General features: G+C 47.7%; 1 protein-coding gene across 1 annotated transcript in view; it reads left to right on the forward strand.

Moving 5' to 3' along the window:
• The first annotated feature begins 9214 nt into the window (after positions 1–9214).
• The window catches only part of SCGN (secretagogin, EF-hand calcium binding protein), a 28897-nt gene continuing 20818 nt past the window's right edge, over positions 9215–17293 (forward strand). Inside the window, exons 1-2 of the mRNA XM_074897786.1 lie at positions 9215–9341; positions 10052–10122. Coding sequence (XP_074753887.1) covers positions 9269–9341; positions 10052–10122 — 144 coding nt within the window. The 5' untranslated portion in view covers positions 9215–9268. The remainder of the gene's footprint in view (positions 9342–10051; positions 10123–17293) is intronic.

Raw genomic sequence — 17293 nt, forward strand, 5'->3', positions numbered from 1 at the left:
GGGAGGGCGAGGGGCAGAGCCCAGGAGCCACATTCAGCTGCTTTGGTGAAATGCCAGGGACGGAGCTCCTGAGAGGCTGAACAAGGAGATCAGCTGTTACTTGTTCTCCCAGGGCATCCCTAGCATCTTTGAGCACCACCGAGGCTCTGCGTTCCTCACCATCCCACACTGGGCACTGCCTGGGCAGCTCCAGCCATGCTGGCAACAACAGGAGCAGAGGTTGGTGCGGGAGGAGAGGTGGCTTGCTCCTGGGCACATCACTGGCCACCTTCTCGCAGCTGAGGCCATCTCCCTAAGGCCGTGCTGCGCGGTCTGGCCGCTCGGAAGGGGCTCACGGGGTCCAGCTGGGGTTACGTCCCACACAATGGTTTGGTCCCTGGGCCGTGGCTGGTCTCAGGCAAGACAGCAGCTGTGTATTGCATTCGCTGTGTTTGGAGGTGACAGCGAGGTCCTCTTCATCCCTCCAGCACAGAACCACGTGCACTGTAGGGCTAAATCGGAGTGAAGGACCCAGCAGCCCTGGTCACCCGGTTAGAAACGCTGCCCTGGAAAGGGTCCTAGCACCAGCATCTCTGGTCGGAGCTGCACCTGCCTGACCCAGCCTTGGCAAAAAGGGGTGTGAAGCTCTCCTGGAGGGAGATGCCCTGCCCTTTTCTGCTTCTAAATCTGATTTTCAGATTTTGTTGTTGAAGAATTTCACCTATGATGTAGGTAGCAGGAGCACCTCCCCATCTGAGGTGTGCTGGGGAAGGGCTGTGGCTGCCTGCCAGGCTCCAGCGTGAGCTCAGACAGCCCTATAGCATGTCTGCAGGACCAACTTCCCACTCCCTGCTAAAGGAGGTTAAAATCTGGCTGATAGATTTTGAGCATTTTAAAGTATTCCCTGATGTGCAGTAACAGTAGTAAAAGCTGCTTCCTAAGATGGGAACAGCAATCGTCTTAAATCCTCCCCCTCCACCAGAGCCACCCAGCCAGGCTGAGACAGTTTGGGAATTAATGTGGCCCATTAGTCACAAATCTGTGTGACCCACTGCGCTTAACTGAGAGCTGCAGTTGGCGTGAGCTCTTGATGCTGCTGCTTAGGAATTGATAAATGTGGAAATGGGTTTCTCTCTGCTGTTGCATAGAAAACTCCTGAGAATCTTTTTCTATGAAAATACCAGAAAGCTCTGCTCCCGTTTGAAATGCTGCATTCTTGTGGTCAAGAGTTGTGCTGTTTTCCCTGCACCCAGGGATGCTAATGCTAGGTGGGCTGTGCACAGATCCCACCTCTGGAGGTTATCCTCTGCTTGTGCTGAAGCTGAGAGGGGAGGTTTCACTGTCCTTTGCTTCTCCTGGAGCTGTGGCCCAGAGGATCTCTAACAAATACAGCACAGGTGAGTACCAGAGATTATCATATAATCACAGACTCTTGCTGATCAGGCCTAGAAAGCAGAGCGGTCTGTAAATGGAAGGATGAGAATTGCTGTATAACACATGGTGATGACCTTCTCTTTCCTTCAAATGTAGATGACAAAACCCAGTTGTCTCAATCATTCCCTTAGTGCTGTCAGCCCTTGCTCCCTCCCTGTGAGCCCTTTCTGCAGCTCTGAGCTTGCTGCCCTGGCAGTGCCCATCCAAAACCCTCCTGAATCCTTTGGATGCCCCAGTGGCATTGCTAGCGAGTCTCTCAAAGGTTACAGACTGCTCACTGGATAATTAAAATGCATTCAGTCTGTCGCATAAACATTGACTTGTATCTTGACAAAGAGAGAAAAGTGCTGCCTTGGGTTGGCCTCCACTCCCCATCCTGGATATAAAAGCCCATAGGCAGATCTGCCAGGCACCTTGCCAGCCTTCCTTCTTGTCCCTGTGCCCATTGTCTTGCAGTCCAGTCCCTTGTGCTTCTTCCCAACGTGAGCATCTTGCCAGCGCCACAGCAAGTGACTCCACCTGAGCCTCCACCAGTGTCCGACATTTCCAACGCCATCATGACTACAGGGAGAGCACGACCCCTCAGCAGCTGGGGTGATATGCCTGGGGAGCAGAGAGGGGTATGTTCATCTTTGGTTGAGAGCAACCATCTTTACTAAAGAGCCAGGGCTCCCTGGCCCTCAGGCCACGTCTGCACCTCACTTCAGCAGGCACTGCTGACTGGCAGCTTAAAACGGTGTTCTGATCATTGCACACAGAAATCTTATTTTCCCTTCACGCGACTGGGATTTTCCCACCTCTGAGGGGCAGTTTTCCAGCCTTGAGGATTTGCTGGCAGCATTAAGGCTTCAGTGGATTTGGCCATGAGACTCCCGCCATCTTGTGCTCCCCTCCTGTGCCCCATCCTGATCCCCTGAGACACAGAAATGGGTGGAAAACTGTCCAGAGCACCGCAGACAAAGGCACTGGGGCTGCAGACTTGTCCTCGCAGGTCTGCTGCTCATCCTGGCATGTGGCTGTGCTGTAACAAGGGCTGAAGGGCCATGGGATGTCGAATGCAATAGTTCATCCTGGAGGCAGTGGTTCGTTTCAGTCATTTACTTTGACTATTTATTTATTTGGGGTTATTTTGAGAATTGCTGAAAGGCTGTCCTTCTGAGGCTCTGAGAAGGGGAGCTAAGTGGTGCCAGCTTCAGCAGGGGCTCCTGCACTGAAACCCAGTGGTACCTGGCAAAGGACATGTGATGCACCACTGGGAGCTCCCTGGTGGGGTTTTTGCGCTCAGAGACCCAGGAATAGGCATCTGAATGGGGTGAAGAAACACAAAAATGAAGTCCCACAGTGAGCAGCAGGGCAGTAAAACAAGTCGTGTAAAAGCTGATGGCAAGTCCCTAGAACGCAGCCGGGGAGGCTGCATCCAAGCACCCCTTGGGGATGCGAGACATCCCAGAGGCTCCAGGGTCACACACAAGGAGGGGAGGGGAAATCCCAGCTGGTGGAAAGAGGCTGGTGCAGAGCAAAGGTAGTGCTCCAGCCTCTTGTGTGAGGTTTCTCCATCTATGACAGCTTAAATGAAAGCTCTTAAAAACGAGTGACTCTGTTTTCCTCTGTGTTTGGGACAGAGCTGTTAGTTCTCCATCGGCACACAGCCAGGGACAACCTGGTCCTTGGGACGAGCTGCTTGCCTGGGCAGGAACCAGGATCGCTGTTCTTGCCCTGCCCTGGGCAGCCTGTGGTCAGTCCCTTTGCCTCGCCATACCTGGGCTGCCAGGTCACCCGCTCCCCGGCACATCCCACCTGAGGCTGCTCCTGCTGCATCGCAGAGACCCTGCAGGGGCAGGACCTGCTGCTGCCCTGAGGGTGCAGATAACCCCAGTGCCATGTACCACAGAGAGACTTCTGCAAGAGCAGTGATGCTCATCAGCACCAAGAAGCTGAATGGTGAGCCCCTCTATTTTAAAAAAAAAGAGAGAAAACAAAGTGTGAGCTTCTGCACATCAAATGAAGGGGAAATGCATTTTTTAGAAGTGTCTTTGCAAGGGCTGTGCTATCGTCAGACTTAATTCTTATGCTATATCCCGCAGCAAACTGAAGAAAGAGGCAGCTCCTGCTGATATGAGTCTCTTCCTGACATGAAGGCCACTCTGCCTTTGAGGCCGCTACATCAGCTGTCCTGGGCCTTTATTAGATGTGAGTTTCAAGCACCCGTGTTTGAGAAGCCTGTGTGGGAAAGCAGAGATGCTGCCATGGTCCTTCCCAGCCCCATGGCAGGTCCTCACTCTGATGCCACTGTGCTGATGCTGCTTTAGCAATTTGAGATGAGCTCTGCCAGCTGACCCTAGTCCTGACCCTTCAGAGCCTGTTTTTAATGCTTTTCCAGTAAGTTGAACTGAGGAGAAGAAAAGCTGCGTGGGAGAACAAGCATTTTAATTAGATTGATACGGGCCAGAGAAGGCAGGAGAGGGGTTGCTAGCTTGGCAAATCCAATTTGATTTCACTGAATGGAGGAGTAAAGTTAACTCTGTAATTTCTGCTCAGCATCGCTCTGGGGTGGCTCCTTCCCCTCCCATTTGCTGTGGGTAGAGGAGAACCCCGTGGAGGCTGTACAGCCCCTACTTTATTCAGACAATATTAAAGTCTAGCAGAAGACTGAAATAATGAAAATCATTAACTGTAACTGAGACTGTAGCCCCTGGCTGGGTAGCATCGAGCAGCATGTGTCTGTGGGAGATGTTGGCTTTTCCTTTGGGAAGTCTCTTCTTAGATCCCATCTGGTGGCCTGAATCCTGACCACTCCTTTCCAGCAGCATCCTGGTGGAAAGAGGTTGGCTGCTCCCCCGTAACACACAAGAGCTTCCCATTGCCAGTCCAAAACAGAGGACAGAGGACTGATGCCTCTCAGTTTTGGGGGGGCTGCATGGGGAAGGCTGGAAAAACCTGGCCTTGGTGGGAATCTGTGGATGGGAACATCTGTGGGATGGCTGTGCTCATGTCACATCACAGCCATCAGTACCGGGACCTGAACCACCTGCGTGCCTCCGCGTACCCCCGCACCCATAAACCCTGCACCAGCTGAGCCAGAAAGGATGGAGCCAGCATCCCGCCCGCACAGGGATGTGGGATTCGCTAGGCGGAGAGAGGGAGGGAGTGGGGGGGAGGGAGGAGGGCATCTGCATTGGTGGGGGTTGGGGTCTGCCACTAATAAGCAGCTTGTACCCATCTGAGGGTGGGATTAGAAAACAGAAGAGTCTGTTTCTTTCTGCAGCAGACAGCTTTATCTCTGGCTTGATTTCCAGGCAAATGGTAGGGGGATTCACTGACTCTGTTATTTCTGCTTTGCTTCCCTGCAGTTTGTCTCTCATCCACTTCTCCAGCATTTTCCTTTGCTGGGATGCTCATAGACCCCTTGCTGAGCAGCAGCTCATCATCCCCACCCTCCGCAGCCCCCGCTGCACAGCAGCTCATCTGGCACATGGCCTCCCACTGCACTGATGCAAACCAGCTGCTGGGGAAAACGGCCTCACTGAGGATCCAGGCTTGGGCTTCCTGCAGGACTCGTGTGGGACCCAAACTACCTGCAAAACACAGGCTCGGTGCAGGAGGAAACGCTGATGGGTGCCAGCAGTGGCTTCCTCAGTGTCTCCTGTCAGTGCAAAGCTGAGGGTAGCTGAAGTGATTTGGTGAGGAAAATTATTTCCATTTATAAATCCGTGTCTGCATCTATTGGCATCATCTTCCGAAGAGGTGAGGGACAAAGTTGCATTATAAATCCAGATGCTGATTTTGCGTTTTGTTACCTATTCTGGTCATGGAAACCCAAATCAATATGTTGAGACTGGCTCAAAGAATGAGGCATTTGTTGGCTGCCCTTTTCTCTGTTTCCAAAGCAGCAATCTGCACTTTTATGCGTGTTTTCCCATTTACAGTTGCTTGACTAAACATTTCTACAAAGCTAGCCCAGCCTGGGGTGTATTCCTTACTCTGCTCCTTACTTTGTAAAAATTGCCATTTTTAAATTTATTATCTACCATCAGCTAAATAATAGGCACTGCTGGTGTCCCCCAGCTGGAGAGCTCCCTGACCCACAGTGGGGCTGTGTAATGGCCATGCAAATGCTTCCAGCATCAAGGCACCTACTAAAGCACATTTATTTAAGAGCCAAATGCCACGGAAGTCAAGGTGTATCTGGGGTATTTTCTCCTCTTTGCGGATGAGGCTGTCTTTGTGGGACTCCTCAAGGCAGGATTTTGGGAAGGGTGAGGGGTGCTGTGGAAGGGAAGCGCCTGTTGGGGAGCCCGGGAAGGTGCAGGAGCCAGGTCCGAGGCTCGCTGAGTGGGAGAGTGAGGGCTGGTACCACCAACATGAGACTGCCTGAGCTCAAAGGAGGGAAGAGTTACTGGAAATAAGTTCCTCATTTCCATTTCCTAGCGAGTCTTCCTTATCTATATTCCAAGTTTTTTGGTTGCATTTTTCAGGACCCTTGCAGATCACAGAGAAAACAAGTTTTCTAGAAAATTAGCTATTTTCATACTTTTCCAAAGCTATTTTACACACCCAGATTCACTTTTTTTTAAAAAAAAAAAGGAAAAAAAAAAAAAGGAAGAGGGACATTTTTTATTCATTGATGTCTAATTGCCATAATCTGAAAATAAACCAATAAAAGAAACACCTGAACTAATGATCTGACATCACAAAGCCTTAATGGAAAAAATAATCCTGTCAAGTATTATTACATTAAAGCCATTTCTGAACTTAAGAAAAAAATAATGGGACAGTGGTGTTGTTTTCAAAGCATGTATCTTTAAAAATCTATAAAGCTGAAAAGCAAAAGAATTCATATGCTTTTTTTTTTTTTTTCAGCTTTTCAAAACACAGATTTGAGGTCTTCTACCTCAAGCATTACTGCACAGCACAAAGCCAGAGCCAAAGAAGTCCTTAATCAAAAGCATTCCTACTTTTTAAAATACAGCCTACTTTTAATTTTTATTTATTCCTTTAAGGAAATAAGCCAAGGCAGAGCAGTTGCTGAGTTTGGTACATGAGCTGCACACACAGCAGCTATCTTCAGTTTGTTGCTTTAATACTAATGACAATAGATCCGCAGTTCAATATGCTCCTCAAATCCACAGCACCCTGCAGAAAGCCCTGTCATACCAGTCAAAAGCTGCTTTGAGTTGTTGGGCGTTTTTTATTCACGCTTTAGTGTGTCACCTAAAGCAACTGTAGAAGCCGAACCCCATTTTAGCCACACAGTGGGGTTGCTGGATCCTCACCACAGGCTAGAGTTTCTCTCAGCTTCCCCACTTCCAGTCACTTTGAGATAAATTTCTGCAATTCCACCCCTAAGACCCCTAAATCCATCTTGTGCTGCACATGGCAGGGCAGAGTGGTTAAGCTGTGTGTCTATGGGGTGGTTCCTAAAGCTATAAGGTATGTTGGTGGAGGGTTTTTGAGGGCAGCAAAGGCTGGTGCAAACAGAAGAGGTGGCCATCATCTCTGCTCCTTTTTTTTCCCCTTTGCAAGCACACTCTGCTGCTGTATGAAAAGCAAAAACTCTCTCTGCTGGGGCAGGCGGCCGGCAATGAGGGCGCGTGGGAGGACAGGAGTGCCCAGATGGATGGACACATATCATCCACACCCCCATGCACAAGTAATGATGAGCTTTTGTGAGAGCCCATAAAGCTTTAATTTCCTTTTTTATCTCCAACCTAGACCTGGTTTCACCGACGTTGCGTGAGGTCCTGAATAAATATTGGCAGTTTAAATAAGGTGATGCTTCTTGCCTGCTCTTCCTCCTGTGAGAGCACTTCCTCTCCTGAGGAGGAGCACCAGCTGTGACAAGGTCTTCTTGATGCCCCGCGTTTTGCATCAGTTCCCATAAAACCTCACTGTCTCTGTCCCCATCAAACAGCAGGGTGCTTCCCCTTGCAAGTGTTTCAAAACATGGGTAGCATTTCCTCTTAAGTTAGTTTTGTTAAGACTATTTTCAGCAAGAAACTAGTTGTCATGATCATACTACCAAGGACCCTTGTTGGTATCAGCCATGGTGATGCTTTCCAAAGCCAGGTTACAAACCTTGCTAGAAACTAACTGATGGGCAGCTCTTTGCTAAAAACCTGGGTCAGGATACTCCCTGTCTGGGGGAGATGGCCTCTGGGGCCTGGGAAGAGAGATGGGGTCAAAAAGTGCCCTTCATGCCCCACTGTGCCACGGAACAGTGCCCGGTGACCTCATCCCATGCAGGAGCTCAGGCAGCTCCCATGGGGCACCCGAGGCCGACACTGCCAGGGAGCCATGGTGGGAAGCACTGGGAAGAAGAGGCTGCAGGAGAGGTCCCATGGGGGAGCTGTCACCCTGGGGCCAGAAATGCCTTTTGGCAGTGAGGCAAGGACGGGTCAAAGAGAAATGTGGAGTAGCTCATCATGCCAGCAAAGGACTTGGGCAAGTGTCCCCTAAAAATTTAGACTTTGTGTTGTTACCTACAGAGCATATGCTCCTCTCCCATGCTGGGGTCCCCCGAGCACCCTCATGAAACCCAGGGGGTTGCTTTTAGCCTCACCGTTGCATTAACATCTTGACGATAATTTTTCTGGAGTCCGAAGGTGACCCCGGGCTGTGGCCAGGGAACCCCCGTCCCCAGCCGCTCACATGCTTCTGCTTAAAGGCATCAGCTCCGCAGCGTCTCCTTTTCCTTTGCACACTGGAAAGCTTGGATGTCATGGCTGTGAGCTCTCCCAGAGAATGCAGTTTGCAGACCTGGCAATTCCTGTGTAAAACACAACTTTTAGTTCTTCAGTTGTTGTGTTTTTTTGGTGTTTGTCTTTTTTTTTCTCAGATCTCATAGGAACCTGCTTGGGGCAAACATTAAATACTTTTTAGAAGCCTCTTCTGCTCTGCTTCTAGGATCTTCTCTAAAGCAATCAGTATTTGCATAAAATCAAAATATATACATCGAATCAAAGCAACCTGGAAAAAACTATCTGTAAGGGATCTCAAAGGAGATAATAAAGTTGCTAGAAATGATTCTGGGAGCACAAAAACACGGAGCCCAGTCCCACTGCAGATGAATGTACAGGTGACATTCAGATCACGTGTAGTCCCAAGCAGGACCATCATGAATATAAATATCAGCCTTTTTCTACCAGCACCGAGAGCTCTAACGCCAAAGTTTCTTCTTTTGATTGTTATTACAGGAGGAAACGGGTGCGGATTTCCACCATTTTTCATTCTGTGGCTCTTCATTCCTGCGAGGGAAACCCACCCTCCTGACCGCTGGGAGGGATGAAGTGAGAGGTCACTGCCTGCTGTTGCTTTGCTTTCGTGAACAAGTTTTAGCAAACTTTTGTGGTTCCCCCCCCCCCCCCCCAAACACTACTTCTGTTCCAAAGGCTCACGTTTCCCTCAGGCACTTCTGCTTTCTTTCAAGGAGTTTTGAAACGTTAAAGGTTGCCTGCAAGCAGTGCCCAGCCCTTTCAAAGCAGCGGCTGCGGGCTCGGGTGTTTCTCCAGCCTACGTGGGAAGGCTCAGACCCTGCCTCCCAAAAAACATGCCCACGCCGGCCCTGGTTTAGCCCCGGGCCTTGCTCCGCGGCCCCCCGAGGCACCGCAACGGGTGGGACCCGGGCCGCGCTGCGGCAGCTCGGCAGGGCGGGCGCGGGGTCGGTGGGACGGGCCCCGCGGGGACGGGCCGCACGCGTGGGGGAACCTTTCCCCCCGCGCCCCCCCGCGGGGCCGCCCCCGGGGCGGGGCCGCCGCCCTCAAAGCCGGGGCCGCGGGCGGACCGCGGGCAGAGCCTGCGCGGGGCTGCGCGGGGCTGCGCGGGGCTGCGCGGGGCGGGCGGCGGCGGCGGCAGCACCATGGAGAGCGGCACCGCGGGGCGCCTCGACGCCGCCGCCTTCCTCGGCGCCTGGCGGCACTTCGACGCCGACGGCAAGTGGGGACGGGGACGCGGACACGCGGGGAGGGGGGAGCGGGGACGGGGACACCGGCGGGTGGGTGTCCGCCCGGGTGGGTGTCGCTTAGAGGGTGCCCACGCGGGTGGGAGCGGTGTGCGTGGGTGCTGGGTACCCGTCTGGGTGGGTGCCACGTAGGGATTGCCCACGCGGGTGGGTGCCACCGTCCAGGTGGGTGCCCGTCTGGGTGCCCAAGTCGGGGCAGTTGGGGTGCCCGGGCTGTTTCACGTGCAGACGGGTGCCTGCACGAGGGGGTGCCTGCCAGCATGTCCAAGCTTCACCCCACGGGGTCCTGTAGGTGTTTCAGAGCCCCCCTCTTCCTCCTCCACATGACCTAATATCAGGCCTAAAACCCCCCCTTTCACTCCAATGTTTTTGCCTTTTCAACACCTCCCCATCCCTTCTCATGTTGCCTCTTGTGGTCCCATTTTGTGGTTTGGTTTTTTTTTTTTTCCTGAGAAGTTTGCTGTAAGGAGAACTTCTAAGGGAGCTCTACAACGCCATGCCCAGAACCCTCATCGACGTGAACTGATCAAATTGAATAGGAAACCCCCCCGAGTGGGCAGGCAGGGCCCCCAGCCAAGACCCCCACCGTGCAGCCTTGGGCTCCCTGCTCGCAGCCCAGGACATGGTTCCCAGAGCTCAGACAGTGCCGCCTGACCATTAATATATTTGACTTTTCTTTAGACAATGGTTACATAGAAGGGAAGGAACTCGACAATTTTTTTCATCATCTCCTGGAGAATCTGGGACCAGAAGTAAGTACCGCGCCGTGTTAGTTATGCATCAAGTCTGAGCAAAAAGGTCGTTATGCTGAGGGGTGATTTGTATTTGTTGTTCTCTGACTGCCAGCTTCCCTCGCAATGCCCCAGGTAAAGAGCCTTTCTCTTGGCAACAGGGTGGCATTTAAGCAGGCGTGACAACAAGTTCAATCACCTGAGAGGTCTGATCAGTTGTTTTCCGTCCAACAGCCGCTGTCATGGTGAGACCACAGTTGGCACCAGCTGAAGAGGCTGGTTGGAAGCGCAGAGGGAAACTCATTTACTGTCACTGAACAGAAACAAATGAAAAAGCACCGGCGCACAGTCTGGCAGGATGAGGGGGAGGACAAGGTTGATGATTTATTCAAGCGAGTGCTGATTAGTTTTGTTAATATGATAGGTTTCTCTCCGAGGTCAATTTTTAACAAATATACTGTCATTAATATTAAATGGTGCTTAGGAAGAAGACGTATGTCTTCATTGCCAAAAATGACTAGAAGCCAAGCAGGAGTCCATTCTGTTGCTTATAAGGTCAAGACCTGGCTCTCAAGTGTTTCTTGGTTTCTCCCCTGGTTTCCCTTCCTATCTCTGGCAGCGTTTCCCCTCTCTCGCTCTCTGCATCTCATTCCTACCAGAAGTTGCATGACAATTTACAGGGTCTGGTTTCCTCACCTCCACGTCATACGTTGCCTTTGACTGTCACCATCGGTGAAGGAGAAATCCTGCCACTGAGGTCAGCTGCTCAGAAGTACGTAAAGAATATATTCTGATAATGAGCTTAATAGTTTTGCTATGCAGCATGTGCCCAGCTAGGAAGAGAAAAGGGGTAAACATCTTCCAAATGGAAGGAGAGGGTATGCCAACAACCAGAGATGAAACAATTCCTTTAAGCAAAAAGTAATTAATGAAAAGGGAAAAGGTAGCTGATAAAAGGCATACGTTCACGAATATCAAGTGTAAAATCAGAATTATACTTACAAGCTAATTAGGATTCTTGGATCTCTGGGGCTACAGTAAAAAAACCAGAAGCTGTGAATATTTTTTCAAGCGTATTTTTGTTTAATTTGCAAGTAAATCTGGATTGAAATATTGGCAGCTTCTGCAGAAATGTCTTTCTAGAGCATGGATTGTTAGAGGAACAGATAGGCACGTACAAAGACTTTTAAAGGAAATAAAAAAAGATTCAACAACAAGCACTAAGAATCATTAGGGACACAGAAAAATGGATTTGAAGATAAATTGAAGAGCTCATGTTCGTTTACCCAGGAACAAAAGATGAAATTGGGAACTGCTAGTCTTGGGGATGGAAACACCAGTGCAAAGCATGGTCAAGTGAACCCAGTGACAGCAAATGTGAGATGTTGAAGACGAGGCTTAAAATGAGTCCACAAGGCTCAGTTCTGCGGCAGGTCGCTTAGGCAAGGGATCTCCAAGCGAGGCTCTCTAGAGCGAGCTGTGGCTGGTGATAAAACCAAAGTTTAGTCGGGGATGTCATGCTGCAGGCAGCTTCCTAATGATGAGAGGGCAAGAGGAAACTTCCAGCCCCACTCTGGCCCATAGCTGCCCTTGCACATCCCTCACATGAGATTTTTGGAGACTATCACACCAGCTGGGTTGCAAACCCAGTGTGTTACAGCACTTTTTGTGGTCTTGCTGATATCGATGTGAACTCTATTCTACTGTGTTGGGTATCAGCACACAGAACATGCACAATGAGTGTGTTCTAGCAATGAACTATTCTGCTTCAAGAAATCAAGAACAGTTCCACTGATTGCCAGAAGTAACTTTTTGGATGACTCCAAGCTTAAACCAGCACCCTCATCTAGCTTGCATCTCCTTTGCTTCTGCTGTCTAGGTTTTGCCACTAAAAGAAAAAGCTTAACATAAATTGAATGAAGAAAGAAACAACTCCTTCTCTCCATATTAAACAAAAGAAATAGGCTAATTCTGGAAGAGAGTGCTCACTAACTGCCAGGGTGATCAAACAGGCTATCAAGTGGTTTTGGTTTTCTCCCGTGGTTTTCTTGCCTATTTTGGGCAGTATTTCCACTCAAGTAGTATTACCCTGAGTGATAAGATGACATGTGGTCTTGTTGCCCTTTGCCAGCAGTCCAGTTTTGGTTCTCATGGTTGTATAAGCACAAAATGGTTTCCTGTCCAGCGGGCGGCAGGCAGCGCAGCCTGCCTCGGTGGCAGAAACCCCAAGGGGAGCTTTGTCCTGGGAGGCTGAGAGAGGTCCCCTGCCCTGCTCCCCTAGGGATGGGGATCACCTGTAGCGCTGGAGCAAAGATTTCTGCAATGAGTTTGTCTAGCAACTTTGAGCCATTTTTCTCCTTTTCATGTGATTTATGTTTTACAGGCTCATACTTATAATGGGAGGGGTAAAGGACCTTTGCACTGGTTTTCACAATCCTACAGAAAGAAAGTGTCTGTTGTGATACAAGCAATGAGCTGGGACTGAGCATCTCTCTGCTTTAGTGCTTGTTTTGACCTTTACTTCTTCCCTGGGCCCTTGATGTCTCTGTTTACTTGCACAGTAAAAACGGAGACAGTAATACACTAGCATAACTTCCAGATGTGTCGCAAGGATTAATTAGTGACTGTCTGAAGTGCTATATAAGTGATAAATAATGTTATCAGTGCTGGAAGTTGTCTCTGCTTGAATAGTGAATGGCTTCATAATTATATTTTTTCAGCCTGCACTCTCTAAGCTGTTATTTTTCTTAATGACCACTGTAGTCCTTCAGCTCTGTTTTTCTTCCCAGCTACTCTGCAGCAGCCCCAGCTGACACTAAATGCCAGGGGATGGGAGCAGCTGGGAAAACAATGCAAAAGGGAGCCTGTTGGGAAGCTGAGAGGCACAGCTCTTCCTGACAGCTCTGGGCAAGGAAGGAAACTTGAAATACCATCCAGCGACAGAGACTAATTCATCATCTTTTATTGAACCATGAAGAATTTGGGGAGGGGAGTGAAGGGAAAATGTTGCAGCAAACTCACATCCCAGATTCTGTTTTCTGTCTCTCTTTGTCCAGCAATGGGCAATTGCTGGAGGCATTTGGACAATGCCCTTAATAATATGCTTTAACTTTTGGTCAGCCCTGAAGTTGTCAGTTAGTTGGACTAGATAATCGTTACAGGTCCCTTCCGACCGAAATATTCTATTCTATTCTATTCTATTCTATTCTATTCTATTCTATTCTATTCTAGTCTAGTCTAGTCTAGTCTAGTCTAGTCTAGTCTAGTCTAGTCTAGTCTAGTCTAGTCTATTCCTAAGAAAATGCCTTTGATTTCCAGGTGTGTGCTTCGTATCCATAAGTCTTCAATGATTTATAACACTGAAGTTCATATAAATTCTCCATCAGCTGGAGGGGCTTCTGTGGTTTGGTTTGTTTGTTTGGGAGATACAAGACAGAATGGAGGATAATTCAGCCACACACCAGCACAGGTTTGGGAACTGCTGGCATTATCCATGGGCTGCCGTTATTACTCCTGTGACTTCTCTCTAACCATTTGAGCCTCCAGCTTTCAACCTGCTGCTTCATGGCTGCTGTGAGCTGCCTGTGCTCTCTTCTGCTCACTCATAAACCTCTTTCTTCTACACCATGGACACTTTTCCATGCATTTTCTAAAAGTTTTTATACTGAGGTGGAAACTTAGTGAAAAGGACAGTTTCTTTCAGCACCGAAGAAGCAATTTTACTGCAACAGGAACTAGAGTCCCTGCCTTTCTCTCTTACATTGCTGTACATCTTTCTTTCTGCATAGACATCATTTAGGATTGTCCTCTTTGCTATAGTTCTAGTGAAGCTCTATGTATATTCTCGTAATAATTAGACAAGAACAGTTTCATAAGTGAATGGCTATAAATTTTGGGTTTGAAGTACTGGAAGTTTCCATAAAACCAGTGCTTTCTGGGCAAATACAGAGGGAAATGCACATTGCCGTTATGCTTGCAGGTCTTTCACAGAAAGGTATTTCACTTTGCTTAAATTATACAAAAATTAGACAGAAGACTTTCAGATAAAAGTCCGTCACCCCTCCCTAATGGTAAGTGTGTAAGAGAACATGTGTGAAAATTTCTGATGTAAATTTTATCAGGCAAGACAGGTATTAGCGTTGTTATAATCGCCCTGCCCCTGAAACACCTGGATAGTTATGACTGGAAGGGAATGAAGTTAATCTTCAGGAGATCACCCTGAACAGCCATAAAAGGTTTGTCTTTGCTTTTTACTTTCAAAGAAGATGTGAAGCCTCCAGCTACTCTTGCACTCCATCCTTGCCTTGCACAATGTATTGTCTATCTAAATTATGTGTTTAACTTAGTATGGTCAGGAATGCAGCAGGTAGTCATTTAAACAAACTTTAATGGCCAAAATATCAGCCAACCTCAAAGTCATCCAAAGCAGACTTCCTCTAAGTTTTACCACCCCAAGAGACCCAAGAACACAGACCAGATGTCCAGTGACTGGCAAGTCAACAGCAAGAAGACCCCTAGCGGAAAGCATTTATCTTACATCTTCCTCTAGACATTCAGAAATCTAAACCCTGGGTGGATCCTGATTATTTAGATATAAGGAAGAACTTCTTCACTGTGAGGGTGGTGAGGCACTGGAACAGGTTGCCCAGAGAGATTGTGGCTGCCCCCTCCCTGGCAGTGTTCAAGGCCAGGTTGGACGGAGCTTTGAGCAACCTGGGCTAGTGGAAGGTGTCCCTGCCCATGGCGGGGGTTTGGAACTAGATGATCTTTAAGGTCCCTTCCAACCCAACCATTCTATGATTCTTATTATTGCCAAATACAGCTATTTCTTTAGGTGTGGCTTTTGTCAGCTTTGATTAGCCTGACCAGTTCCTATTTCTATTCCTGCACATTAAGGCAGGGCACTGCAAGTGCCTGAAAGTATCTCTAAATGCAAACTCAACATGCCTATGGGAAAAAACAGACAAGAGAAAAAACAATGTGTTTTCATTGCCTGAAGGCAATGTCAAAAAACTTTCAGTCTAGCGGAAAGGGCAGAACAAAGAACCTGTCCAAAGCCTAACCACAAAACTTTGATGGCACAAGGAAGGCTGTAATAGCCTTTGTTGGATGATGGTGTCTTCTATGTGAAAAAATATTTCCCACATATGTGCTTATGAAAGCTAAAAAAAAAGAATGAAAACACAACATGGAATGACAGGATAAGAACTCATCTATTGTAACATGCAGGATTACAGTAAATCCTAACCAAAATACGGGCCAAATTCTCAAGTGATAACACTGCAGTTAAGTAAGCAAGACTGGCCCAAATGAGAAAGTTGGCCCAGGAGCTGCAGGGTGAAATCCAAAGCTAACACAGGCAATTCAGTGTACAACTGCATGGGTGAAATGAAGTCATTCACATAATTCATTTTTTTAATGCTATGGGATCTAAAGAAGAAATTTTTGGCCAAGAAAAGATTCTTCTTCTAAGGTCAAAGTGTACATTACTGAGGTCTCATCTGGTCTTTGCTGGCCTCCTGTCTGTACTCTGTGGCTTTTGGCATGGTAACAGTTGTTGAGTTTGTTTACCAACTAGCCTTCTTGGCAGACATAATTTATTTTCATAGGTCTTGTAGGAACTTGATATCTCTGGGACTCTTTGCCCTTCTATCAAATTTGGCTGAAACGTTATTATGAGAACATGCTCAAGCCAGCATTTTCAGAAAAACCTCAGATAAACCTCCTTTTTTTTTTTTTTTTTTTTTTTTCAAGAAACAGGCTACAATAGTCGCTTACATTCAGGTTTCTTCTTGCTTTTTATACCCTTATCAATATAGTGGTTTGCTTCCAAAAATCATGTTAAAAAGGAAAAAAAAGTCAAATTATGACAAGACTGTCTTGATCAGCTGGAATTAGAAGAGACATCCCCTTTCATCAAGTAGGAAAGGCTCCACATTACTCCACACATTCACTTTTTACCCCACAAAAGCAAATGACTCACAGTTCTGTTTTCATCAAGGCAAGCCGCTGCCATGCACATGGCACATAGATCCCTTAAGGAACAAAAATTTAATTAGACAGCATGAGGAAGCGTGTGACAATATAAAAGGAAGGAGTTAACAAGGAAGGCAGATTACAGAGAGGTTTCCAAAGAATCATAACCAACCACGACAAAGAAATTAAATGCTGTGGAGATTAAAAAAAAAAAAAAAGTGAGCATGTCCTTTCCATTTTTATAAACAATATTAAAAAACAGATCACCTTTGTGATGCTAAATACTTCTAAAAAGTTTTCACAAATGGGAAGACAAAGACTGGACATGGAAAGGAGAAAGCAGAAAATTCATTTGTTATGGCATCTTGAAGCACAGAAGCTTTTCTCTGCAAAACTCTGTGGAAGAGCATCCATAGGAAGCAATTTTTTATTTAACCCTGAGAAATGTATGAACAAAGCCACAGCAATATTTTAAACTGTGTGCTTTTATGAGGACAAAAATGACTTGGCCTTCTCCTCATGGTACATAGTAAGGATTTCTTCCTTCACTGGACAGTGAGAACATGAAGCAGCTCTTGAAAACCACTCAACATCCTATCTGTGAGGGACCAAGGCAGCTGAAGCTTTATAACTCATATGAAGCAACCTGAAAAGGGGTTAAAGCATGTCTTAATTCCAGGCTAGCTCCCATCATCACTATGGTCCAATGAAGATCATATTTCATGCAAATTGGCAGAGGGTTGTGGATTATTTCCCTTAAGTATCAGGAAGACATTGCTGGGGGTTTACTTCTGCTGCAGGACCCTTTCTTGCCAAGCACTTGCTCCCCCAGCAACTGCACTCTTCCTCAGCCCAATCCTGAGCAAAATCGGAGGCAGGTCCTAGTTCACGTATGTTTTCCAGACTGTGGCAGGGAATCCTCTTCATTACGGTGTTGACTGATGCTAAATATGAGCATCTCTAGAGCTGTTTCTGCCTTAAGTAGGCAGCATTTTGGGGGAAATTGTGCTTCTCTGTCAATTAGGGCTATTACCTCTTGATTAAATTATCCTTCAAAAACTCAGGGAGATGCATGAAGCAGGAAAAACGAGGAATGACAAGAAAGGCCTCCCCGTACAGACAGCTACCAGAAAGGATGTAACATTTAAATGTTCATAAAAGGGAAATTTTATCTACCTGCTAACAAGTCTGCAAAATTTTAGCCCAAGCAGTGAAC

The sequence above is a fragment of the Athene noctua genome, chromosome 2, assembly GCF_965140245.1.
Source record: "Athene noctua chromosome 2, bAthNoc1.hap1.1, whole genome shotgun sequence".
In the NCBI taxonomy this organism is placed as follows: Eukaryota; Metazoa; Chordata; class Aves; order Strigiformes; family Strigidae; genus Athene; species Athene noctua.